The sequence below is a fragment of the Dama dama genome, chromosome 5 (genome assembly GCF_033118175.1).
Source record: "Dama dama isolate Ldn47 chromosome 5, ASM3311817v1, whole genome shotgun sequence".
NCBI lineage: Eukaryota > Metazoa > Chordata > Mammalia > Artiodactyla > Cervidae > Dama > Dama dama.
In genome coordinates, this window is record NC_083685.1 from 16,706,369 (window position 1) to 16,732,657 (window position 26,289).

Below are 26,289 nucleotides of genomic sequence, written 5' to 3' on the forward strand. Positions count from 1 at the left end.
AAGAGAAATAGGAATCTAAATTCTACTCTGAACTGGGCACTGTGCTGCAATTGCAAATAGATTCTGTCTCTTAATCATCCCCATCACACCATGAGCCAGACCAGAGCTTCTCTGCCTTGGCTGCTCCGTGATCGCTTTGGAAGTCTAAAAATACCAGTGCCTGGATCCCATCTCTAGACATTCTGATCTAATCCAGATGAGCGTGGAGCAGGTGTGAAAGCAGCCCCTGACATTGAGGACTCTCCCCAGTAGCTGTGGTGTTCCCACATCACACAAGGCTGCTCTGTGATCCTGAGTGATCCAGACAAAATCAAGACCCTCTTGGAAGCAGGTGCAAGCCTGGACAAAACAGGGACTTTGTCCACGACCCCAAAGTGACCCTGCATCTCTCCATTCTCCATCTTTACCAGTGATAGCCTTGACCTCAGTCTAGTCTCCCCTCCTTCTAGCTAAGACTGGTGAAGACACCCAATCAGAGAATTACCTCTGTTCCCTGACAGCATCCAGTCAGATCAAAGCCCCAGCTCTTTACATGCTCCCCAGAGTCCCCGACCACATGCTCCTAATAGATTCTCTCTGACCACCCCCCACCCCGACAGAGATGTCCTCCACTCGCCCATGGTGCGTGTTCTCCATCACTGCAGGGAGCGGTAACGAGGTGCTTGTTTGAGCACAAGGTGCCCCCATTGGCCTTTGTCCGGAGGGTGCTGACACACTGAGTTCGACTGCATTATTGACATTTACAGCTGAGAAGCCTGCGTGTTGGTGGGCAGAGGGGCGACTGGCAGAGCTGGTGCCAGGACCCAGGTCTGTGGGACTCAGCCCGAGCCTGGGTGGGAGGATGGTGCAGATCCCGCTTGCAGCCTCTCAGCGACCACACTGTACCCTTTCTAAGGCTTACCGCTTCCGAAAGGGGCACATAGCACAGGCCCTCGCCCCAGCCCTCCTGCTCTCACGTCCCCTGCCGCTGTTGCCGCCCGAGCTCCCCAGTGCCTGTTGCGCTGAGGGACACTCCAGCAGGTGTGGGAGCAACCTGAGAGCTGGCCCTTGGGCCACTCAGGAGAAAAGTGAGAGGCCCTAGAGCAGAGAGGGACACTCCAGTACAAGAACCAGAGGCACTGGTTCCCACAGGGCCCTCGTTCTGCCACTACAAGCTGTGTGATGTCAGGCAGGTTCCTAAACATCTCTGAGCCTCAGCTCTCTCATCTGGGAATAAGAAATAATACCTGCCCTGTCTGTCTTTGAGTTGGAGAGAGGACTGTGAAAGCACCTTAAGAAGGGCTTACAAATGCCATGAAAATCCATAAGGTGTTATTTTTATCACTACTGTGACTCAGAGCTAAACAGTAATGCCGAGTCCAAATACACCCTTTCTAAGGAGTCAGAGATTCCTTTAGTTTCCACCACAGACAGGCAGCCAGATCTACATCTGACAAGCTTGCAGAAGGCATTTTTGTCGTTTTCATCAGATTTTTTTTTTCAAAAGTTTTGGGTGACAGTCAATAAGATGCCTCTGTTTCACAGATGGTGAAGCCAGATACACAAAGACACACAGATATAAGCAGTTACATTTATAGACAAACACATGAAAACACAGATGGACACACCCAGACGTACACACAGTCACGTACAGACACAGACAGGCAAGCAGAGAGATAATCACAGGCACACAAAGGACAGTAAACTGAATCAGGATCATCGGGACCCTTTCTGTCTTCACAGCTGCATCCCCAGCCCCCACAGCAGTGCCAGGTACATGAATACACATTTGTCAAACGAACAAATGAGAGAATTAATGAACACGGATGGGTGGGTGGGCGGAGGGATGCGTACATAGTTTACGCAGACACACCAAAACACACTCTGCTGTCCTCAGATCCTATTAGCCCTTCAGTCACCTCTCTGCCATGCTCCCCATCAAAAAGCCCTCAGATCTCTCTGCCCTGCATCCAGGCACCGTGGCCGGTCCCCCGAGGGAGGGCGGAAGTCCCGTCGAAGGCACTCTCGTCGCTGCTCCAAGACCCTCTGCAAGGCCAGCCCAGAGGCCCGGTCCAGCCCCCAACCCAGCCAGCCCCTCCAGATGCTCAGCTTCCTGTCAGCCAGGGGTGTAGTAAGTATTCCGCACAGCCTCCTCTGCCAGTCTTGGCCGGGACACTTGGGGGAGGTGGAGGCACAAGTTCAGAGCAGTATATGACACATTTTAATTCAGTTTCGGGCAAATATCCCACTGGTTTCAGACCTCCTTCTTGGTTTAACTGAATGGTCATTCACCAGCCTTTGGCAGCACTCAGCTTGGAGACTTGGCAAGTCGGGGTGTGTGTGGGGTGAGGGGAATGGGGAAAACCTGAAACACTGAGGCTCTTTATCAGGGGAATGGTAAAAATACATTTTGGTCTCCAGAGTGACATCTGCAGGAGGGCATGTGTGAGACATTGTAGGAGGTTTCTTTGGGGAAGAAGGAGAAGAGGGGTCTTTGATGTAACAGAGGCACTGCAGCTTTGCAGTGAGGTCTGCGTCTTTGACAGCTAGGCTGCAGCACTGATGAGCAGATGGGATTTGATGTCACCCGTATTAACTTGGCCTTGAATATATATAAGAATTTTCCTCCAAGGAGGTGCTAGAGCTTAACCTCTCATATTCACACAAGGTCTCAGGTAGTTGAGGACTCAGCTGTCTTCACTAGTTGCTTCCACAGGTGGGACCAAAAAGCCAAGGCTCAGAAAGATGAAGGTATGGAGTAAAGCCATAGGGCAAAGCAAGAGTGAATCCATTCGAAAAACTGGCCTTAAATGGGATCATGCAACAGTCCCTTTGGTCAGCAAGGAGGGTCAACTTCAGACAGTTTGATGCCAGGAAGTCTCCTGAGCAAGGCCTTTGGAGTTGGGTCTGAACTCAGCTTCCTAGCTGTGTAGCTTGGAGAAAGTCATCTAACCTCTTTGAAACTCAGTTTTCTCATTGGCAAATTTGAAATAATACCACTTCCATGTGGGGATTGTGGGGGATACCCAGTAACAGAAAGTATATGAAGGCCTTTTGTAGACTCTAAAGGGACAGACAAACAAACAGGAGGAAACTCAACATAGACATAGCCTTCACTTACACCTGACAACTGGGAAGGGTCCTTTCTCCTCTAGCTAGGCGTGGCGTGGATGTGAAAATTTCAGAGAGCTGCTCCCTTAGAAAGGATAAGCTGGAAGTAAGGAAAATCTCTGAGGTTCTTGCTGGGAGGTCAAGGAAGAGAAGGTGATGATAAACATTGGTTGGATCTGGTTGACACAATAGTTATATCCACAGTGCACTCTGGGAATCTCTTCTTTACCAGTCAAGACATCTGTATCACCAAGGTATAATTCTGCCGTAATCTTCTGCCTTGCTGGAACCGTCCACAGCTCACCCCAGGCCCTTCTTTTGTAGAAGGAGGGAACCTATAGTTCCTCAGTATTTGCAGATGGTAAATGCTCATGTTCATTCTTCCCTCCACGAATGCCTATGAAAGTTCTTCCCAGTAAGGCAGAGTTCAGAGGCCTGGACTCAAGACTTGGCTTGGCCAGACAAATCCTTTTACTCTTCCCAGCCTCAGCTTCCTCAACTGGAAAATAAGCATGATTATCACACCTGTGTCCCAAAGGAATTGTTGCAAAGGTAGAAGAAAATTTAAAATACAAGCAATAAGAGGTGGAAGAATGGTTTTAAGTCAGTGATAGCCATCCAACCTCTTTGGTCACAGTATTTATGGCAGCCATTCGGTGGCCCCAACTGACACTCTATTAAAGTGCCACTGGGTGCAAATGGCTTGTATTCTCTCACCTGGGACAGTTTCCAAACCATCAGGTCCAAGATGTTGCAAAAAATTGAATGTTAACTCCCCCCATCCCCCCAAAACTGTTGTCCTCCCATACCAGTGAGTGAGTTACCAGATTGGTCATTGGTTCTTAGGGCCCAGCCCCTATTAGAAGAGCAGAAAACTCATCCATACCTAGAAGGCATAGGCCTTAAGAGCCCACCGAACCCAGTGCCCTGATTCCAAAAAGAGAATCTGAACTCACAGATGAGAAATGCCTTCCAGGGGCTCCAGCAAGTCAGAGTTATTAAAAACATGAGATTATGATTTTGTGATCAAACCCTGGTCCCAAGTCAGGGATAGTTATAATATTTAAAATTTTGTCAGCTGCAGTTTCCTCATCCTTCAGAAAATGCAGATAATAAAACTCTTCTTCAAAAACCTTGTTCAGGGGACAAAAGCAAAATAATTTTGTAAGCAGCTGAGCCTGGTACTTGGCACAGGGGCAAAAATAAGCAAATAGTAGATAGTGTCAGGGTGACAACATTCCAGATGCTGGCTCTGTATTTTCCAACTGTGGAACCTTGAGCAAGTTACATAAACTCTCCATGCCTCCGTCTTTCCCAAGTCTGCAGAATGAGGATAATAGTAACACCTACCTCATAAGAGGGATATTGTAAGGATGCAACAACTCACTGTAAGACTTTTAGACTGTAACAGGTGAGTGGTAGGTCCTTTGTTGCTGGCGGGGGATAGAAGTAACAGCAGTATTAACAGTGGAAGTGGTAATAATAGTAGCAACAACAGCAGCGGCACTGATAATAGTAACGGAGTAGTAGGAATGGTTCCAGGCCCGGGTTAGTTTGTGGATGAGTTGAGACCTCAGCTAGAAGCCCTGCTTCCCCTGCTTTCAGTTTCCTCCCATCCTTGATGGCAGCTGCAATCCAAATGGCTGGCCCCACCCTGCTCATGGCTGCCTGACTCCTGGGGGCATCAGACACCTCTCACGTCTGGCCCTCCCGATGCTCTCCACACGGTTCTTTCTCATCCTGTCTCCTGCACAGGCACAGGTGGAGAGGATACCAGGTTGGACCAAAGGTTTTCTGAGAGTCCAAGATTTTCCCAAACTCTCTGCTAAAGAGAACAGCAAAGTCATAGTCATTGAGTCACTTGTTTGACCACTCGTTCAAATCTACCAATTATCTACTAAGCACCTATAAAGCGTCAGTTCTGATGTAGCCCTCAGAATCCAGTGAATAAGAAATAGCCTATGCCTTCTTATAAAGAAGACAGACAAAACTGTAATGGAAAATACACAACAATGAATACTGAGATGGGATGGGGGTAAGGAGGCAGGGGAGGAGGGGATTGGGGTTCAAGTTAGGTTAGGGCAGAGGAGATGACAACTGGGAAACTAGACAATGGAAACAGGAATTGAATGCTGGAGTCAGGATGGAGACAGAATTCCAGCACAGGAGATGGGGTTCTGGAGGTGAACAGGAGCTGGAGCATAAGAGATGTCCTATGCCATGGTTCCTGCCACAGCTCATGGCAGGCATCTCATACGCACGGCTCTTTAAAGAATCAAGGATGAGCACATGACATCAAGGGGGCCTATTTACATATGTGAATATGCAAATAATAAATAAGCTGATGATAACTAGAAGTCCTCTTGCTTGGTCAGAGCCCAGATCCAAATGGAGGGTCTCAAGGAGTCAGTCCTTTGTGGCCTTATTCATTTCTTATCTACACTCAGTCATCTCTGTTCAAGGCATTAGAGAGACAGATGAATAAGTAGGCTTCTGAATCCCAGAGCTCACGCTCTAGTCATCCACAGAATACTGAAGTACTGTAGGATAAATATTGTCATTAGGACTGAGACTGAGTCGGTACTTGAATACTTGGAAACCAGTTGATAAATAGACCCTGTCGCCACCCACTCTCCAGTCAACAAAGCCATCCCTTCCCTCCTCTGGTACCTCCTGGACCTTCTCACAGGCCAGCAGCTAAACATTGGTACCTGGCAGCCCTTCAGTGCCAAGCCTGGTTATTTTCAGATGGGGCAGTACTCACACTCGACCAGTTGTTGAATACTTTCAATATCAGCCTTGGAGGTGATAGAAACAAGTATAATATGTAATAGGACCACAGGGGAAGGACCAGACAATGTCTAAGAGATCTTGGTGTCTGAGAGGACTTTACAAATAAAGGAACATATAAGTTGGGCTTTGAAGGATGAGTAGGAGCTCACCCAGTTGAGTTGGCTGATGAATAAAGGGAATGGTAAATACCACTACATGCCAGGCACAATCACATACTTTACACAGGTTTTTTTTTTTTTTCCCTCATTTGATTCACAAAAAAAATTCTTTGAGGTAGGTGCCATCATTATCACCATTTTTCAAATGGGAAAACTGAGGCTCAGAGAGGTGAAATGACTTAAGTAGACAGCCCAATTAGGAGGAAGAGGAGCTAGTATGGCTTATATCTCAGAAGCTTACTCTGATAGCCAGAGGGCCAACTGGATGACAGAGAGGTTGGTGGCCCCAAAGTTTGGCCACACCCTGTCCCTATAGCAGAGAGTTCTCAGTTAAGTCTACCCTAACTGGAGGGGGAACTTAAAGGGGCTGACCAAGACTGAAGTTAGACTCAAGAGAAGGCTTCTTTTCTCCTCCTGCCTACAGCAAGCCAGCAGTTTCCACATAATCCTTGTCAATAAAAACTTGCACAGATTAAAAAAAAAAAAAAAAGCAGAACTTAGGCTCCATAAAAGAGGGCCTCATTTGTGAACAGGAGGAAGCAAGAGAGGATAGTGATGAAGACAGGAGCTTTGGAGCAGATCCAAACACTTTGGAGTTCTTGACCTCATCTCCCTGTGAGACTGAGCCATAGCTCATGCTTCCCTGAGCACCTACTATGTGCTGTATTCTACATGTGTCACCTCATGTATTTCTTATAATAGCCTTTCAAGAGAGTTTCCATTAGTATCCTTATTTTATAATGAATAAACTAAAGACTGGAAAACTTAAGTAAAAGGTACCTATTAAGTGTAGAAGTGAAGATTCAAACCCAGAACATTTGCCCTCAGGGTTCAGGTGCTTACTGATCTGACCTCCCTTATGTCATTTTATTTTGCTGGAGCTGTGTCCCAATCTGTACCTTTAACTAATAATCATACCTACTTCATGGAGTAGTTGTGAGGGTGGAATGAGATCAGTTGTCCATTTAGTTTTAAAGCATACACTAAGCACCTACTATGTGCCAGGCACTTGGTGAGTAGCAGTGAACAAGACAGACAGGTTTCTGCCTTTGTTAGCTTCTATTCTGTGAGCAAAACTTAGCCTGGTGCTAGGGACATAACAATAAACAGTAGTTGCTAGTGTTATGATTTGTCATCATAATGGCTTAATTAAACTTGCTCCTGATAAACCCAGACATAGTATTTTTGAAACATCCCTGGCCTCAAAAAGTTTAATTGTATCTAAGATCTCAGATGAACTTCAGAACAACTCTAGAAGAACGACAGGAAAAGCCTTCTGTCTTGCATACCAGAGGAAATGAGCCTGAGGGAGTATACATGGAGGGCCCAGCCCTTCCACCTCTGCCCCAGGTTCTTGTACATTCTGCAAAAGGCTTTGAGCCCTTGCTCAAACTGAGAGACTCACTATTCAGTTCCATTCATTGTAGTTTAGAGAGGAAAGGGACTAAAATGCGGGAGAAAGGGGCTGTAAGACTCAGGCATTTGTGGAACCAGTTATTCTTTTTAAATGGAAAATGGAATCACATTGTCAACTTTTACTTTTGCCAAGCAAGAACGGAAAAAAGAAAACCACTGTTTTCTGTAATGAAAGGGACATGTACCAGGCAGAGCAGGGAGAATAGCCATGGCCTCAGAAGAAAGGATGAGACTTTAAGTCAAATGCATTTAGCTGGATGAAGAACTCATTCCATTGAACTTATTTTCTCATTTGAATTTGGACTGGTGAAAATTTTGCCTAACTGGATCCATGTAGAAATTTTCAAGAACAGGTAGGCTGAGGGTTATCAAGAGGGGCTTCTGAAAAAGGAGGGGCTAATAAGAAATGGTGAGGTTGAAGCTACCAGTCCCCTTCAGCTTCCTGATGGAGGGAAGGAGAGAGGAGGCTAGACTGTCCCTGAGCCCAAGGTCAATTTCAGTGAACAGCCTGGTGGGACAGTCCCCCACCCCTTCAGCCCTGAAGGACTTTGTCATCTTCCCACCATCCTCAGCAGATCCCTGCCTTTTTCCATCCCTCCCCCTCTCAAATGAACTCCCAACAGGTCAATGAATCCATTCTTTTGCTGTCTTCCTAATTAGTGTGCAAAGGAAGATGAACAACAGCGAGGAAAATAAACTTAACGTCTCTGTGAAACAAAAGGGTTTAAAAAAGGGAGGGTGGGGAATAACCAGAACCCTCTAGCTAAAAACTCTGCCATGCAGCTCTACATTCACATGAGAATTTCCGGTCCCCCATATGGCAGGGAGGGGAAAAAAATTTATAGCCATCTCTCTCCATGGGGCCATTTGAAGCTCAGTAAATGGACTTGTTCAATTTAATTGGAATTCTCTTCTTGATTGTATTTTTGTAACCTATTAGGCTGTGCTGCCTCTTGATCTCAGAATTCAGCTGAAATTAAATTTTGAAGTGTAAGTGAGAGGTTGCCTTTTTTCCCCATTCTTGATTAAATAATGATTTGAAACAAAAACAATAAATAACAGTGCCAGCTTCCCTGGAGGGCTGAGAGAGACTCCCAGTGAAACACCAGGAGCTGGAGTTTGTGGTGGGGGGATTTAATTACTTATTAGAAAAACCCAAGTGTTGATGCTGAGTATATTAAGGAAAAAGAAGAGGCAAGCTTATGAGTTCAAAAAAAAAAAAAAAAAAAAAAAAAACAGCTTCACATTGGTGGGGGCTAAAAGAATAAAGGGAACGTACTCATTTGTTTAGTCCCAATGGCCATGAATTTGTGAAAAGCAATCTGTCCTTTAAAAAAAATCTGAGATTGGCAATCATGACTCAAAAGGGAAGAGTGGGTAATAGCTCTGGGGTCTGGATAGGGCTCCATGGCTCTGGTCTCCTGGTTCCTTTCACTGACAAAATCCAGGAGGGTTTGAAAGGGCAGAGATGGGGAAGATGGGAGGGAGAGATGAAATATACAAGATGCACGATGTTTGTACTGCTTTCAGATAGATTCCGGGTAGCAATGAACACTTAGAACAGAGAGTCACAAACTTAGATGTCTCAGGGGCCAGGCCACTAATAGATATAAGCAACAGGGACCCCATAAGGCCTAAGGACAGGAAAGCGCATGCCCCATCTAAAAGGGGCAACTCTAATTACTCACAAACTGATTATTACCCAGCAGGAATGTCGACTCAATCTTGCCAGATCCTCTTAAGTTTCAGCATGAACTAGAAATGGGTTTGCTATGTGAGTATGCCCAACTCTACAATGTTGACACTTCCTTCAAATTTATTGGCGAACATAAATGTGTTTAGCCAATAAGTGGGCCAAAGAAAGCTAATTTGAAACTTGAAGCAAAGCATAACTTGGCCTGTCAGTTTTCTAGGGGTGATTTGGGGTGTTGAGACTGATGCTGTCCATTTATGTCCCCTCCCCAACCCCACCCCACTTCACATACTGCCAGTGTCCAGCTTCCAGGTATTGCTCTCTGGCTGCTAAAGACCACTTTGCTTGGCTGGGCGGCAGTTTGAAACTGCTGAAGAACTGACACCTCTTGGGGGCAACCTTTAACCCATGAGTGTGAGGAACTGGTGTATAAATATCCAGCTCCCTCCTTGGTTGAGATGAATTCTGGAGCCAGTTCTGTCCTCTCTCTTTTCTCTCCCCCAGCTCACTGCCCCTCAAATAAGATTCCATGGTCTCAAATAAACTGCCAGCACTCAAATTCCTGTCTCAATTTCTAGGAGAATCCACATGGAGACAGGTGTTATTTCACTTTGTGATTAAACAAATTTTACAGGGGCTGAATTTTTGTGCAAAGCCCCCAAAATAGGCCTTTGTGAAGACATGGAAAGAAGGACACGACTGAGGTGGAGGAAGGTTTCAGAGTGGACCTCAGAAGAGAAGCCTGGTAAGAGGGTCGCAGGCCTTATCTAGGGGTCCCCAGTACATGAGTGCATTGTTCCTGCACAAAAGTGGATCTAGAAGGACTCCTCCCAGTGAGCCTCTTGAGGACCATTTTGCAGCTAAGATGGGGATATAGGAGCAGAGAGCAGTTATGTGCATAGAAGAGAAATTTCCAAGAGATGAAGAAGAAGATGAATTGTGAGAGGCCTGTTATCAAAATGAAAGACAGGGAGGAGCAAGGGGGGCCATCCTGTCATGTCAGCGTCCATTGGGCAACAGTTTGCCTCTTACGTGGCAGAGCAGGAGTGAGTATCTGACGAGGAAGGAGACACTTAGGGACAGGAGGCAAGAGCACAGAGGCTTCTGTTGTCTGCCTGTCATTATGTCCTTGACGTGAAGGGCTCCTCTGCATTGTCATGGCACCCCCTTATACACACACACACACACACACATATGCACACACCCCCTACAGTCTGCCTTTGGCCCCCCTGAGCTATATCTTCCCTCCTCTGGAGAAGGAGGAATCCAAGACTCACAGGTCATTAAACAATCTGGACATCCCTAATGAGTTTATGAAAATATTTCTATCATCTGGAAACAGGGGCAGAGCCCATCAAGACTGGTAAAGACACAGCCAAGTAGAGGGCACTGAAGGTAACAGAAATGAAGGTCTTTGGGCTACCACCTCTTCCCCCAACCCTCAAAGTAATCCTTAGAGCAGGTCAAAGAGGTCAAGATTTGTGTATCCAGGACCTGCCAGGCATGTCGTTATGCTGGTTGTGCCCTGTCCAAAGGATCTGGAGTTAAACCCCCCTGACTCTCCATTTGTCAAGCCAGCTATGAAAACAGACATGAGGCTGCTTCAGTCCAGAGAAAGGTGTGTCTTTTTTCTAATTTGTCTGACCAGAAGGGGCACCATTTTTGATTTCCTGACCCAGGAGGAACACCATTCTAGCACCCAAACAAAGTCAGTGCATGGGCCAGCAGCCCTGTTGAGTGCAAGAGACCAGATCCAGTTCATATTTTAACCTGACCTCCCAGAATAGCAGAAGGTGGCAAAGGAAGTAAAGAGACCCAGCACTGCTTGTCTCATCTGGAAGGCTCCTCAGGTCTGGAGCTTCTCACCTTAGCCTGGAGCTTACGCTGTTGAGCATCTGTAGACTCTTGCTTTCTCTGAGATTGTAGGCCCAAGGAGGGCTGGGGGGAAGAGCTTTCCTTCTCTCTGCTACTGACCTGGACCTAAAACTTGATTATAGAGGTTCTCTGCAGCTTACATGCCCAGCCCTGAGCTGGTCTCAAGACCCCAACTTTCAGCCCATCCAGATAGAGACAGGTAATTATCCCATCCAGTAACAGTGTTGTGGCAGGCAAAAGTCACTCATTTTTGAATGAGTGAATGGATGAGTGAAAGAATGAATGAAATAGAGAGTTTTGTGTTATCCTGGCCTGAGACTCAGAGAAGGCTTTCAAGAGGAGGTGATACGTAAACTGGAGGATGAATAAATTTATCCATGTGAAGTAAGAAACAGGGGGAAAATGTTCTAGGCAGAGGAAATGGCATGTGCAAATGGCCTGGGGTTGGGAAAGCAAGATGTGGTGGCAAAACCAAGAAAACTTCCCAACTGATTGCCTTAAGGTTGTACAAACCAAAATTGGGGAGGGGCTGTATGGAAGAAATGAGGTTTGTGAAGGACACAGGATTGGGTTGTAAAGGACACTGTCATGCATGTCAAAGAATTTAGGTTCATCCAAAGAAATGGGACTTTTAAATAAGCAGGAGAGGTTGGTATTTTTAGCATAGGGTCAAGTTAGTGAAGACATTTCGGTAGCACGATTATCTCTGTTTTCTGGCAATGAGAGAAAAGCATGATGCCTTATACAGTTCTCAGTTCTGTTACATGTGGATAGTGATTGTGGTCAGGTGGAGAGACACTGAGAGTGTCACTGTGAGCTCAGTGTATGGGATTGAGAACGTGAAAAAGGCATGGTCCCTGTCTAGATCCATTAGCCTCAAGGGGCCTTACTTTCAGGAAGTCCTTCTCCCTGGGTACTCATGATGCACCAGGACATATGCTTTGAAATTAGTAGTCAAGGTGGAAACGAGTACCTGAGCGGAGAAAAGCCCGGCCTGGATGCCTCCAGGTAGCAAGCCACAAGATAACGAAATCCATTATATTCATAGTCCAGCCTGGCTTCCTTCAGGAAGGGTTTACCTGAATCACTTGTTATACACTAGCTACCAAACACTCATCATCTCTGAGGCAAAGATTCCATGACCCCAGACCAAACCCCAGGTCCCAGGTCCCAGGGTCCAACTGCCTTGTGTGATGCTTTCTCATTCCTGACAGAGGTGGTGGAAATACACATGTAACCATTGAACTCACAGAGGTGGTAAAGATTTGGCATCCAACCTGCAAACCAGAAGACAGAAAGGAGCTGAATGGAAAAAGGGTCTTTACATTAATTTTAAAAGAAATCTCACACTAGAAAGCCCCACTTGGGCAACCTTATTTTAAGATCCCTTGTCCCAGAGCAAAACTAGCCAGATTGTCAAATGGGAAGTGGCAACCGCACTGGGTGAAAGTTGGTAAAGCTGGACCATCACCTTGTCGGTGTGCAAAGCCTCCTGGGAGAATCTGCAAAGGAAGTTCTGCCTCCCCAACTCCAGGAGCTGATATCCTGAGCTGGTGGAGCCATTGCTATTATTCTCACTGTTCCAGTGTCTCTGTATCTCACCCTCATGACCAGTTGCTGAGAAGACAGAAATATTTCCTTAAGAAATCCCTAGAGCCCCCCTTCTTTAGGCTCAAAGTTCATAGGAGAAGCTGGGTGGGGGAAGCAGACTTTTGATGGTGAGATCTGTGCTAATACTTGCAGGGCCTGGGACAAGAGTATAGAAGGAGAAGCCACACACTAAATGTTTTTAAATTAAGACAGCAAACTTAGATGAAGTATGTTCTCCTATCTTGGCAAACGTATCTTTGAAATGATCAGGAGAGTCAGATTTGGATTTAGGGCCTCGGACCCCTCGGAGTGCCGGACCACAACATGACAGTGTGGAGAGAATCTGCCCCAATGCCCTGGTCCCTCCTATTCTCCCCCCACATCTTGCTTCATCACCATGACGGACCTGTCACACGTGCACATGGACACCTCAGTCCGAACATCCAAATTCCATTCAGATAGCCATGTTTGGACCTACAAATGTGCACACTTGAAGCATGGTCTATCCCTGGGAGAATAGATCATGGAGAGCCTGAAGACACCCTGGAAGGGGACTCAACGGCCATTTAAACCGAGAATTCTGAGACTTCAGGTCTCCAGAGACTAATCTCAAAGAAAGATTTCCAGGTAGCCCTGCAGATTTCTCGACCCATGGGAATGGTTGTCACTGGAGGAGACCCAGGCAGAGGTCCCTCTTGCCCACAGCTAAGCATGGTATATTGATAGGGACCGATCCAACTGTGTCATCTGAGCTGTAAGACTGGTCAGAGTGTTTAAAGAAAACCATCCATTATACTTCTAAACACTCTATAGCCTTCCCAAGGGCTGGCTCTCCTCCATCGCCTCCTTTACTTCTTCATCTGCCCTAGATTAGCCACACCCAGGATTCTGGGGACTCTTCTGCATTCCCAGTCACCCCAAAGCCAAATCTCCAAGCCCCTCCCAAAGCCGTTTGTTACCAGCACACCTTCCCTGTGCCCCACCCCCCATCTTGACATCTCAGATTGATGCGAACTCTAGCCACCATCTGCGTTGTCAGCAAGGGTTTCTTGATCCAACTTGGGCGTTAAGGGACTGACAAGGTTAGTGTTGATGGCTTGAGGTCCCCTTACTGAGAAAGCCACCCAGAAGTGATGCTTCACCTGTCAAGAACACTGAAAACCCAAAGTCCAAAGTTCAGGGCCCAGTGTGAGGATGTACAGAAAGGTGTGTGTTTTTACTTGTCATTTGCGACTCTAATGATGGACTCACCTTGCCCGCTCTTCCCTTTCTCTTACACCTTACCTACCTACTAAAGGAGGAGTTCTTGCTTGGTAAGTGGATATAATCCGCAAAGACATGAGAGAATTTATTAGAAGCCACTCGAGAGCCTTAGCTACCTTCTCCAGGGGGAAAGGACACACGCAAATATCCGTAGAGAGCTTTTTTTTTGTTTGTTTTCAGTCAGACAATTTGACTTCCATTTTTTTGTCCCCCCACCCTTTCTTTTCCCCTTTAGTTGGAAACTACTAAAATATCATTTTGTGACCTTGACTTTATATTAAAAAAAAAACCCTCTCATCTTTATTTGATTTCTTTTCCCCATGTGATATTTGTTTAGGGTTCTATTTGGGCAACTTTTTCTTTAAGAAAAAAAAAAAGTCAAATTCATTGAAGATTTTGTTGACATTTAAAATTTTGGCTTTATCTCCTTTTGTCGTTTTTAAGTTTCAAGATGTATTTTTTCAGGCCCATAGCTTCCTTTCTTTCCCCCTACCTTTCTTTATTTTTATTGTTGTTTTAGGTTAAGGGTGTTTACACACACCCCCTTTCTTTTAAGTTGTCTCTTTTGTTTGAGTTAATTCATTAGAAATTTTGTATAATTTCCTTTTTCTTTTGTTTAATCTGGATCGCATGCTTTTTCTCTGCATGATACCTAAATCTTCCAGTTATCCTAGCAGGGGGTTTAAAAAAAAAAAAAAAAGATCTCCTTTCTGTGGTATTCTTTCAGGAGTTTGTGCTTTTGTTTTTTGGCGTCTCTTCTTTCCTCTCCTCTCTCTCTTTCCTTTCGTTACAGTGCATCATGATGGTAAACATTTCTTGGTTATTTAGACGCAACCCACAGGCCCGGCACTCAGCAGTGTCCAACGGGTCTTTTTGCTTTCAGATCACTGGGTCGGGGTCTGCTGCTGACCTCTTTACCAAAACAGCCAGCCCGCTCACCACCTCCCGAGGACGCTCCCAGGAGTATGACTCAGGCAATGACACCTCCTCGCCACCCTCCATGCAAATCAGTTCAACCAGGTCTCGGGGTCAAGAGAAGGGGAGCCCCAGTGGGGGCCTAAGCAAGAGCCGGGACCCCAACAGTGGAAACAGCTCTGATTCAGGGAACTCCTTCACCACTTCCTCACCCCAGAACAAGGGGGCCACTTTGGAGAACCTCTCCCCCACCAGCAGGGGCAGAGAGTCAAGGTCAGTGCACTTGGATGGGAGGAGGGGTCCTGACTGAGCTCCACCATCTCAATCTCTAACCTGGCACTGCACCACACACACACACACACACACACACACACACACACTCCAAGCCAGGAGACTTTTATTTGCAAAAGAGAGACAAATTAGCGTCATTTTGAGGGGGGGGGGGGCGGAGAAGGATATCAGCTTCAGGTATAGCTGGATCCACGGTCTCAAAAATGTGTCATTGAGAAATTGCCTTTCCCATTACTTCTCTCAGCTCTGCTTCCCCCCTCTTGGCTTTATTCTCAAGCAGATCATCCCAAAGCATTGGCAAATATGCCATCCAGTTAACATCCTGTCGATCTAGCTAGCCAATGGAAGGGAAATGCCTCTTTTCCCAAAATTTCAGCAAACTATCAAGGCAAATGCTCATTGGCTCTGCTTAGTCCAGCTTGTTCACCCAAGACCAAACACACTGCCCAGAGGATGCTGTGTTCTTGGCTAGAATTTGTCACATGCCACCATCAGAGCTAATGAATCTTCCTGTGTACACTAAAATTGAAGAAAGTCTGGTTTTCTGAAGGGAAAGCAGGGTACTGTTAATCAGAAGGAGGAATGGGAGTTGGGCAGGAAAAAAAAAAAAAAAAAAGATGTCAATTTTATCAATAATTCCAGGAGAAAGTCTTAACATTAAGTCACTATCATTTAAAAATATACCACAGCGGCCTGGTGCACTGGGAAGACCCAGAGGAATCGGGTGGAGAGGGAGGTGGGAGGGGGGATCGGGATTGGGAATACATGTAAATCCATGGCTGATTCATATCAATGTATGACAAAACCCACTGGAAAAAAATAATAATAATAATAAAAAAAAGAAAAAAAAAGAGAATAATAAAAAAAAATATACCACAGTATTTACTTTAAAGCTATTATGCCAGAAATACTGAGAGCAATAACAATAGTAACAGAAACTATTATTTATGGAGCCCTGACTAAATGCTAGGTATTATGCCAGGTGCCTTCCACAGATAATCTTCCTAAACTCCTACTACAACCTTTATGGGATAGGTACTATTATAACTTTCTTTTAGCTAATGGGGAAACTGAAGCTCAGAATAGTTAAGAAACTCAGTTAATAAGGGCTGGTGCCAGGACTGAAAACACAGATTTGTGTCTCCAGAACTGGAGTTAAGCCTAAACAGCATCTAGCAGGTACCTGCTTAATCTGATCTACATGGACAGCAGGATTCAATAATTTAGACCCAAGCTTTCACTGTGAAATATAAATGATATTTAAATCCATGGCTATTTATGTCATGTCAGCTATGAGCAGAGGGCAGAGTGGAAGAGACATCAGTTCTAAATCAGGGGAACCATAGACAATAAAAGCGGGGACTGGCAAGGGAGCAGGGACATGGGCTTCAGAGCTGGACAGATCAGGATTTGAGACTCTGGGTGGCCATGAGCAAGGAACTCGCCCTTCTGAGTCTTCTCTGTAAATAAGGGGTGATAATAGTACCAACTTCCTAAGGTTGTTGGGGGAATAAATGAGATGATGCTTGTGAAGCACCAGGATGCTAAGAGGCTCAGCATGTTTATTCCACAGCTGTTTATTGATGACCTAGGACATAATGTCTCAGGCTCCGTCCTCGGTGCTGAGATACAGTGTCCAGAGAGACATGAGTTCTGTCTCCAGAAAGCTTGGTGTCTGGCAGAGGGAGAGAACAATTATAAGGCCAAGCAAGCCATCTAGGGGTGGGGGAGGCATTGGGGCTGGGGGTTGTGGTAACACATTGGGGTGACACAAGCAAACTGAAGGGAGTCAAGAAGCCTGAAGCCATGAGCAGGAGTGGTCAAACAAAGAGGAGGGGAACAGGCTCCAGGCAGTGGGGATGTCCTACGGCATGCAGACAAGGAAGGGAACAGGACTGTTCCAGGAGAAACCAGTAATCCACTGTGACTGCAGTCAAGAGAGGAAAGTGGCAGAGCTGAGACGAGGGTGAGCAGGGGCTGGGTCATGATGAAACCATATTAATGTGACTTGAACTTGACCCTTGACCCAATCCAAATGAACATGTCCTTACTAAGAACCAACAGGAATCCAGCATGGCTCTAGGCAAGGTGAGGATATGACAGGACCCTGTCCTTTGTGTGAGTTTGAACAAGCCTCTACCCTTCTTTAGGTTTCCATTGCCCCATCTACAAAATGGGCTACACCAGTTTCCCGAACTTAAATCAGCCAGTTTTTGAGTTGTTCCATATCCAGGTACTTCTGTTACTTTTATTTACTTTAATAAGCTCACTTTTTAATACAAGGAAACTTATAGTACTATCTTAAATAGAAAATTTTTATCTCTTGTCCTAATAGAAAGCACCTGTGAAAATACATATGATTAAAACAAAGTATTTAATTTTAGTTAGTTACAGTTGCCTACCCAAAGTTCTGAGTCTCAGTCCTGCTCTCTCTCTTTGCAAGTGTTAAAAGAGACAGTAAAAACCCACTAGTACCCAACCCAGGCTTTCTTTTTAATATAATCAGAGGGACTGAAAAAGATAGGAGAGGAACTAAATCTTGCACCGTGGGATTTGATCACACCCACCCTGCCCCCTCCCCTTTGGTGATCACACCATATCTCTACATATCTCTGCCATATCTCTACTCCTCTAACATCTGTGGTCTGGGAAATCTTTCCAGAGGTAGTAAGAGGGGGAAAGATGGGGTGGGAGGAGGGGGGCAGGTTGCAAGAGCATCACAGCCAAGGCAAAGGTAGGGAAGTGAGCATCAGCTCAAGACGCCCCCAGACCAGTGGGCAAGCCAGTGCTAACAGTGGTTCTCCCCCATGCAGAGGATTTCAGTCACCATGTCTGGAATGCACCGAGGTGAAGAAGTCCAATTTGGTCCCATCCACAGCCCGGAGCTCCCCCATGAAAGGGTGCTCCCGAAGCTCCTCCTACGCCAGCACACGCTCCTCCAGCCACTCCTCCCAATCCCCAAACCCCAGAGCCTCCCCCAGGTACACCAGGAGCCGATCCACCTCCTCTGGGAAAAGGTGAGTGCAGTTTTGACCTGGACTCTTCAGCTAGCTAGGTTAACTACAGATGTCCTTTGACCCCCAAGGAACAGGAATGGAACAGATTTGAGTTCAAATACCCATTCTATCCATTACTAGCTGATGGCCTTGGGTGTTAGTTAACCTCTCTGATCCTTAGTTTCCTCCCCTACTGAAATGAAAACTGTAATATATCTTACCCTGAAGGATTGTCCTGAGGACTATTAAACACTTAAATCAGTACTTGGAACATAATATCAGTTTTGATTGTTGTTATTGTCATGAGGATCCACTCATGTGTATCAATTAACTTCTGCTGCATAAAAATTGCCCCAAGGCATCCCTGGTGGTCCAGTGGTTAAGACTCTGTGCTTCCACTGCAGGGGGCACAGGTTCCATCCCTGGTTAGGGAACTAAGATCCCACATGCCATGGAGCACGCCCCCCCCCAAAAAAAAAAATGCCCCCAAATGTAGCATCCTTATCAGTGAGTTTTAACTTCATTCCTGATTCTGTGGGTCAGCAGTTTGGGCTGGACTCAGCTGAGTGGTTCTTCTATTCCGTCTTGGGTTCACATATGTGTCTCACATCAGCTGGTTGGTTGGCTGGGGGCTGGCTTGTTTGGATGACCCCAGCTGACTCATCTCTGTTCCATGTGGCCTTCCATCTTCTAGCAGGTTTGTCTGGGCTTGTTCACGTGGTGATGGCAGGGTTCCAAAAGAGAGCAGTAGTATGCAAGTCCTTGGCTTGGAACAAACGTGATCTCTTCAGCCATTTCCGTAGCCACTGCAAGTCACAAGACCAATCCAGAGAGATACAAGGGATGCTCCTCTTAGTGGGAGGAACTGCAGAGTCATCTTGCAAGGGGCATGGATACAGGGAGAAGAACTGTGCCCATCTTTGCATTTTACCACTCAATTCCTATAACCATTGGTTATTACTTGATTTTCTCATGTGGAATAATGACATAGCAGAATGCAGAGACATGAGATCTCGGGAATTGGAAGATTGCATCCAATCTAATCAACCCATGGCTTCACGGAGTCCAGTGTCCCTCTACAAACAAGAACTTCCAACAGCAACCAGACTGTTCCTCTGTTGCAACCATATAATCAAAGCACAGTTACTTATATAGATGTTTAACTCAAGACCAGTTCATTCAGAATAAGAGGGCAAGGAATTCAACATGATAGAGTGACATAAATAGAAGAAAAAATCAGGCAAAACGGAAAATGAAGGAGAGAAATAGAATTAAATCAGGAGGAAGGTTAACTCCCAATGGCAGGTCCTACCTTTCTGTATAGTCAGCCCTCTGTAGTTGGGAGTTCACATCCCTATTTATGAAAGACCAGTGTATTCAATGTACTCTACCATTTCATAAAAGGTACTTGAGCATCTACAGATTTTGGTATCTACAGGGGCTCCTGGAACCAGTCCCCCACAGGTACTGAGGGATGACGGTAGTCACTATGGAGGTGTGCTGCAAATGTGATTCTAAGCTTCCTGGCAGACGAAAATGGGAAATTGTTCCTTTACATTATAAATAAGAAAGATAAAAATTGAACTAGTTGCCTGGAAGAGCAGTTATTTCTGATTTTTAAGTATGAAAAATGATTCATCTAGTTGCACAGAAAAAGGACAGTATGTACCACAGTAGATAGAAATGCCTGACATCCTTTCAAGGTATCCAAAAACATGTTTCATCTTCACACTCTTTACTAACGTCTCTCAATAAATGGGGAAAGAGCAAGTTGGCAAAAGCAAATTTTTGGGGGGCCACAGCTGGACACTGTTGTCCCAGGAGCTATTCCTTGTCCACACTCCTTTCCTCACCCTGGACAGTATGTAAGAATAGTCCCAGAGCGATAGTTATTATGATCGCCTAAGAAAGTAGGAAGGGACTAAGGAACACCTAGGTGAGGACAAGTTAGAGCAAGACTTCTTTTCAAATTGAAAATAGATAGGAAAACTTTGGAGAGTGTCCCCCCTACTCATCCCTGTGCCCATGGCAGACATTGCTAATCCATCACAGTGCTCTTTCCCACTGAACACAGACATGGCCACATAATCCCTCCCAACCCTAGCAGGAACAACTAGCAGATCAAGTCATCAATTGTGAAATGAAAATTACTTGAAAGACTGAGGAAGCAGGGTAGATGTTTCTGGGAAACTCGTGGAGAAACCAAAAGATTGGTTTCTCTAAAAGTGGAAGACATTAGCAAAAGGGAAGAAGTCTGGAAACAGCATAGGGGCTAGTAATTTGGATGCACACATCGTCCAGCAGAAGTCAGGAGCATCTTGTAGCCAAACAGACATGGGTCCAAACCGCTTACTAGCTGAGGACCTTGAACAAATCACATCATTTCTCTCTGCCTCTGTGTCCCCATCTATAGAATTGGATTGATAACAGAGTCTAACCCTAGGAAGTGCTGAGGATTAAATGGGATAATATACACAAAACATTTAGTTCAAAATCCAGCACATAGTAAAATATATGATAATCATATAATAATAAACATTTCCTGTGTGCTGGCTGTACACCAAGATGCTAAGTAATTTACCCTAATTTACTCGTTTAATTGACAATTCTAATTGGGTAAGTACTTTTACCATTTTACAGATCAGAAAAGGGGCCCAGAGAAGTGAAATCACCTACCCAAGGTCACACAGCTACCAAATGGCTAGGATAGGAAGAACTCAATAAAGGGAAGTTGTTGATATTATTATTAACCATTCAAAAGGGAGGGGATTTCATCCTCAGGTAAGGGCTTGGGTTCCTCCGCGTGGCCTCCAGAAATAAAAAGGCCCCGGGGACCAGCTGAATAAAACGCTAGACAGACGGGGCAAGGCCGGCGGAGCTCAGCAGGCCCCTCAGCGGCTGTCTCCTCTCCTCCAGGTCCTCCTCGCGCTCTCCCAGCTATTCCTCCAAGTCTGGCAAGAGAAGCCCGCCTAGCAGAAGCTCTAGGTCGCGCCGCAGCCCAAGCTACTCCCGCTACAGTCCCAGCAGGTACAGGCCCCACCCCCAGGCACTGACCCCGCCCCTCGAGCTAGGCTCCACCTCCGGCCATGCTCCTTTGCTCAGGTCCAGAATCCGCCTGCAATGCAGGAGACCCCGGTTTGATTCCTGGGCCAGGAAGATCTGCTGGAGAAGGGATAGGCTACCCACTTCAGTATTCTTGGGCTGCAGGAGACCTGGGTTTGATCCCTGGGTTGGGAAGATCCCCTGGAGAAGGGAACGGCTACCCACTCCAGAATTCTGGCCTGGAGAATTTCATGGGGTCACAAAGAGTCGGACACGACTGAGCGACTTTCACTCCCTCACTCACTCCTCTCCAACATCGTCTCTCTGGAGCATCTCCCTAGCTCTGCTCAGTTCCTCTCCGGTCAAGCCCCGCCCGCTTATGGATGGGAAGGTGACTCAGCATTCCTAGTGGTTCCATATGTCCTATCCAAGCGACGGTGAGGTCCCCAGAACTTCCCTGCTTCCTCATGTACTTACCGCAATCCTCAGCCACACCCCGGAATTCATATCCCCAGCCCTCAGCCTCTTCACACACCTAGTACCACCCCACATCCCTATATCCAGAGCCCCTAATTCTCACTTCTTGCTCGGCACCTGGGCCCACCCACCTACCCTTCATATCCTGACCCCTGCAATGCCCACCTTCAAAGGCTGACACCCCTCCTCAGTAGCCAGTCATCCACGCAGACTCTCCCATAGCGATGCTATCTTCCCTCCGGCCTCCCTGGGAGCTCCGTGCTGACCCTGTCCCCTGCCCCAGCGGGGTAAAGTGGGCAGGAGGCAAAGTGGGTGCCCTTCTCCCACACGCTCACACCGAAAAAGCCAGGGCAGCCTCAGCTCCCCAGTAACCACCCCGTCACCGCACCCCTTCAGGGAGCGGAACCCCAAGTACAGCGAGAAGGATTCGCAGCAACGCGAGCGCGAGCGAGCTCGGCGGAGACGTCGGTCCTACTCGCCCATGAGGAAGCGCCGGAGAGACTCCCCGAGCCACTTGGAGGCGCGGAGGATAACGAGGTGAGGCCAGGAGGCCGGGTACCACCTCCACCTCACTTGCACTCCCTTCCCACCCGCCCATCCGCTGGAGCCCCCTTTGGGCTGCATTTCAGGACTGTAGGAGCTCAGGGACCTCCCCAACCGTTGAAATGAGGTTTCCGTTCTAGGCCTGGAGCGAGTCAGCACCCCACCACCCAGAGGGCTTGCCAGAGGGGGCGGGGAGGTGGGCGGGGCTAGAATGAGGTGGCAGGACAAAGGGTGGAGCCGGCCTGAGGAATCGGGTGTGGCCGGAACCTGCGGAAGCTGCCGGAATGCCGCTGGCAGGGCTGGGCCATAGAATGAGGTCCGGGGAACTGAACGGCGACATTGCATGGGGGTGGAGCCAGGCAGTGGCTCCACCCTCAGACCCACGCGCCCAGGTACAAGGCTTGAATACAACCGTAGGTAATTATACCCTGAACCAAGGGTAGAGAGGGCTAACAGGATTGTTTTTGTACCAGAAGTGGGTGGGGGAGTGGGGTGCGCTAGTGGGTAAGGGGAAGACCAGTATTTTGGAGAGGAATCTTGGCTGTGCCACTTTCCCGGTGAGCTGGGAAAGTCTCTTCACCTCCCAGAATCTTAAGTTTTTTCACCCATGAACTACTGGAAGAAATAACTCCTAGAAGTGTCAGAAAAACAAAATGAAAAGAGGCAAAGAGGTATGAATGCAATTTATACACTTAAATGCAGAGCACTAGAACCCACTGTGTGCCATTGTGATGGATTGAATGGTCAGACTCGGTGGGTAAAGATTTCTGTAACAGGTAAAGTCTTAAATGAGAAAAGCCCTAGAAGAGAATCCTGAAGTCTGAGAATTCTCAGGTCTTGAAATGGAGAGAATGGCTGAATGCTGCCCTAAAAATGGCTCTTGAAAATTGGTGGGTCTTCCTTCTGGTCCTCCAAAGGTCAGCTACTCAGTCCAGAGACCCACAAGGAAAGGAGAATCCTGGCTGCCCACGCGTCCTCCCTGGAGATGACCGGAAGGAGAAAAAAGAGCTTGTGCCCCAGACAGTAAGGCAGGGTAGTGGTGTCATCTTCTCAGATGTCTCACTGAACTGCCTGCTTTGGCCTGGCACATATGGTGGGAGTCCTATACTCACTGCCTTGACTTTCAGAGGTATCCTTGGAGTGGACTTGGAGAAAGGCTAAGGAAAATGGACTGGTGTTTCCAAAGGCTCTCTGGGTTCCATACTCAACCCCAAATAATCCACCTGAGTGAATCCATTCAATGTTTCCCAAGCTTCCGTCACCCACCACTGTTGCCTTGTCTGATTAAGTGTACTGCTTACTTAATTTTCTTTAAATAGGTATGCTTTTTTTTAGGTCCATACATTTATTTCAAAATGAAATGATACACTACAATAAATAGAAAAATCAACCTCTTTTGCCATAAATAGAAGGTTCTAGTAAAAATAGCAAAACAAAACTGTTGCAGGAAGGGGGACCCCTTCCAGGGCCCGAATCTGGGCTCTTGTCTAACACTCGGAAATGAATTGTCCGAGGAGACACATACTGACAAAGCAAGAGATTTTATTGGGAAAGGGCACCCGGGTGGAGAGCAGTAGGTAAGGGAGCCCAGGAGAACTGCTCTGCTGGGGGCTCGCAGTCTTGGGTTTTATGGTGATGGGATTAGTTTCTGGGTGGTCTTTGGCCAATCATTCTAATTCAGAGTCTTTCCTGGTGGCGCACACATCACTCAGCCGAGATGGATGCTAGCAAGAGGGGTTCTGGGAAGTGGACGGACAGGCAGTGTCTCTTCTCCACCTTTCCGGAACTCTTCCGGCTGGTGGTGGCTTATTAGTTCCGTAATCCTTATTAGGATCTCCTGTCATAAAAAAACTCATGCAAATGGTTACTATGGTGCCTAGTCAGGGTGGGCGGTTTCAATCAGTGTGCTTCCCCTAACAAAACTATGATTAAAGTTGAGATGTAGATTCTGTGGCCAGCTGGATGCTCTCTCTGAGCCCAGCCTTCCTGTATTAAAAAAGTGAGATTATCACTTTTCAAAGCATATCAGCACTAGACTGAGACCACCTTCTTGATGTTCTCAGGACTGCAAGGGAAGAGTAACAGGATATTTTTTCCCCCTAAGGAGCTGGGACTTGTCTCCTGGGACAATGCCTGTGCTCCCGGGATTACAGCTGGGAGGAGTCCTGCCCTGACACTTTCCCCCTCTGATCTCTGCAGTGCCCGGAAACGCCCCATCCCCTACTACCGGCCCAGCCCCTCTTCGTCCAGCGGCCTCAGCAGCACCTCCTCCTGGTACAGCAGCAGCAGCAGCCGCTCAGCCAGTCGAAGCTACTCCCGGAGCCGCAGCCGCAGCCGCAGCCGGAGCAGGACCCTCACTAGCAGCAGCTGCAGCTCCCGCAGCCCCAGCCTGGGCTCCCGGAGCCGGAGCCGCAGCCGGAGTCGGAGTCGGAGTGGGAGCTACAGCTCAGCAGACAGCTACTCCAGCACGAGGCGCTAAGCCAGGGCCCTCCCGTGAGCCCACTGCCCATGGGGCCCCTTTCACTCTGGCAGTCTCCCCCACTCCCCGCCCACCCTGCCTTCTCCTTGGTGACTGACAGCATTGAGGGCTCCTAGGCCCTGTCCTTCCTGCTCTCCTGGGGAGGAGGAGAGGAGGGTTTGGGGGATTTAGCCTCGATGTGGAGCTGCTGGGAGCTTCCACCACACCCTCTGGAGCTCAGCTCAGGCCTGAGCATACGGAGAAGACTACCTTCTTTTGGCACAGAAAAGCCTCAATGGTTTGTAAGGCGCAATGAGTCCATGACTAAGAAGTTTGGGTCTGGCCAGGAAAATGTAGAGAGAGTTCTGCTAACCCACTGCTGCCAGGCTGCATACCGAAGACCAGTGGTATTTATCACAGCTGCCCTCCTTCCCCTCTCATCCAGGCTCGTGGCTACACCTGTATGGGTCCCCATGAGTCCCATGGGGTGAGGAGTGGATATTAGAAGAGAGCAGGGCGGTTCAGGTCCAAGAGAGGGGATCAGGAGTTTTAGCTCCACACATAGGTCAGAGCAAGTGCTGAAAGGCTATCGGGTACTAGAAAGGGGGACACGTGACTAGGGGACATGGACATTTCACTTGGTAGTAGGTGTCAGGAGATAGGAGATGGACTCTCTGGTCATGAGTATAGAAGCAAGAAGGAGGGGGGAATAAGTCCACTGCTCCCAGTAGCTCCTTGTGGTCAGGAAGAGGAGCCCAGTAGTTTCTAGCCGTGGAGAGGCCACCAGGCCATTTACACAAAACGCCTCTTGGTGGTTCACAGGGACCCTGCGACCTCTGCGAAAGGACACAATGGACAGTCAGGACAGCTTGGCCTGCAACCGCACTTCCCAAGTTTGCCTCGGCCCCAGTAGCTGGCAACAACTTAATTCCACGGGACCATCTGCTGAACATTCCCCAGTGCCGTGGCCAGCTGCCAGTCCCAGCGCCAGCCAGTCTGGCCTTACCCTCCAGTTGGCGCCTGCCTGCCCCCTCCCCACTGCCCAGACTGCCGCACCCTGGGTCCTACCCACTGCAGCCAAGTGCCCACTCACCCACCTACCCACCCTCAGCCTAAGTCAGCCACTTTGCCCCTCAGGAATTTTGCCAGGATGGGGCACAGCAGCCCAGGTTTGGGGGAAAGATCCAAATCCAGAGAGTCTGGGGGAAAGGAGGTTGGATGCTCCGAAGCTTCTGCTGGTTTCCAGAGTTCTTAGCAGGTTGGGAAAAGCCCCACCCTCATTTCTGCCCTCACCCCACTCCCCCCCACCCCGCCCCGCCACCCCTGCCCAGGGCTGGGCAGTGAAGGTAAGCTGATCTCCAACACACAAACACCACCAGCTGCTTCACCCACGGAGGGCGCTAAGAACAGGGGCATGAGGGAGAAGATCCTTAAAATAAACTCTGGGGCATCCCCCTCACCAGCTGACTGGCTTTCCAGAGCCTTGCGGGTAAGAGTCCAGTTTGTGGTGGCAACAGCAGCCGGGCAGGGCATGAAGGGAGAGGGTGAGAGGGGCAGTCCCCAGCTTTGGAACCTGGGCTTTGGGAAGCAGAGAACCAAATATTCTTTATCCCTTGTACCCCGAGGAGGGGAAACATTTGGAAAAAAAAAAAATCCTGTTTCTTAGAAGCAGTGATGTCCTCCCTCCCC

At 47.6% G+C, this 26,289-nt stretch overlaps 1 protein-coding gene across 1 annotated transcript in view; it reads left to right on the top strand.

The window, feature by feature from the left end:
• The window catches only part of SRRM4 (serine/arginine repetitive matrix 4), a 160,805-nt gene extending 135,209 nt beyond the window's left edge, over window positions 1-25,596 (top strand). Inside the window, exons 8-14 of the mRNA XM_061140847.1 lie at window positions 1,954-2,110; window positions 14,762-15,066; window positions 17,898-18,101; window positions 20,997-21,107; window positions 21,996-22,136; window positions 24,342-24,635; window positions 25,423-25,596. Of these exons, the coding sequence (XP_060996830.1) occupies window positions 1,954-2,110; window positions 14,762-15,066; window positions 17,898-18,101; window positions 20,997-21,107; window positions 21,996-22,136; window positions 24,342-24,621 (1,198 nt within the window). The 3' untranslated portion in view covers window positions 24,622-24,635; window positions 25,423-25,596. The remainder of the gene's footprint in view (window positions 1-1,953; window positions 2,111-14,761; window positions 15,067-17,897; window positions 18,102-20,996; window positions 21,108-21,995; window positions 22,137-24,341; window positions 24,636-25,422) is intronic.
• The last annotated feature ends 693 nt before the right edge of the window (window positions 25,597-26,289 follow it).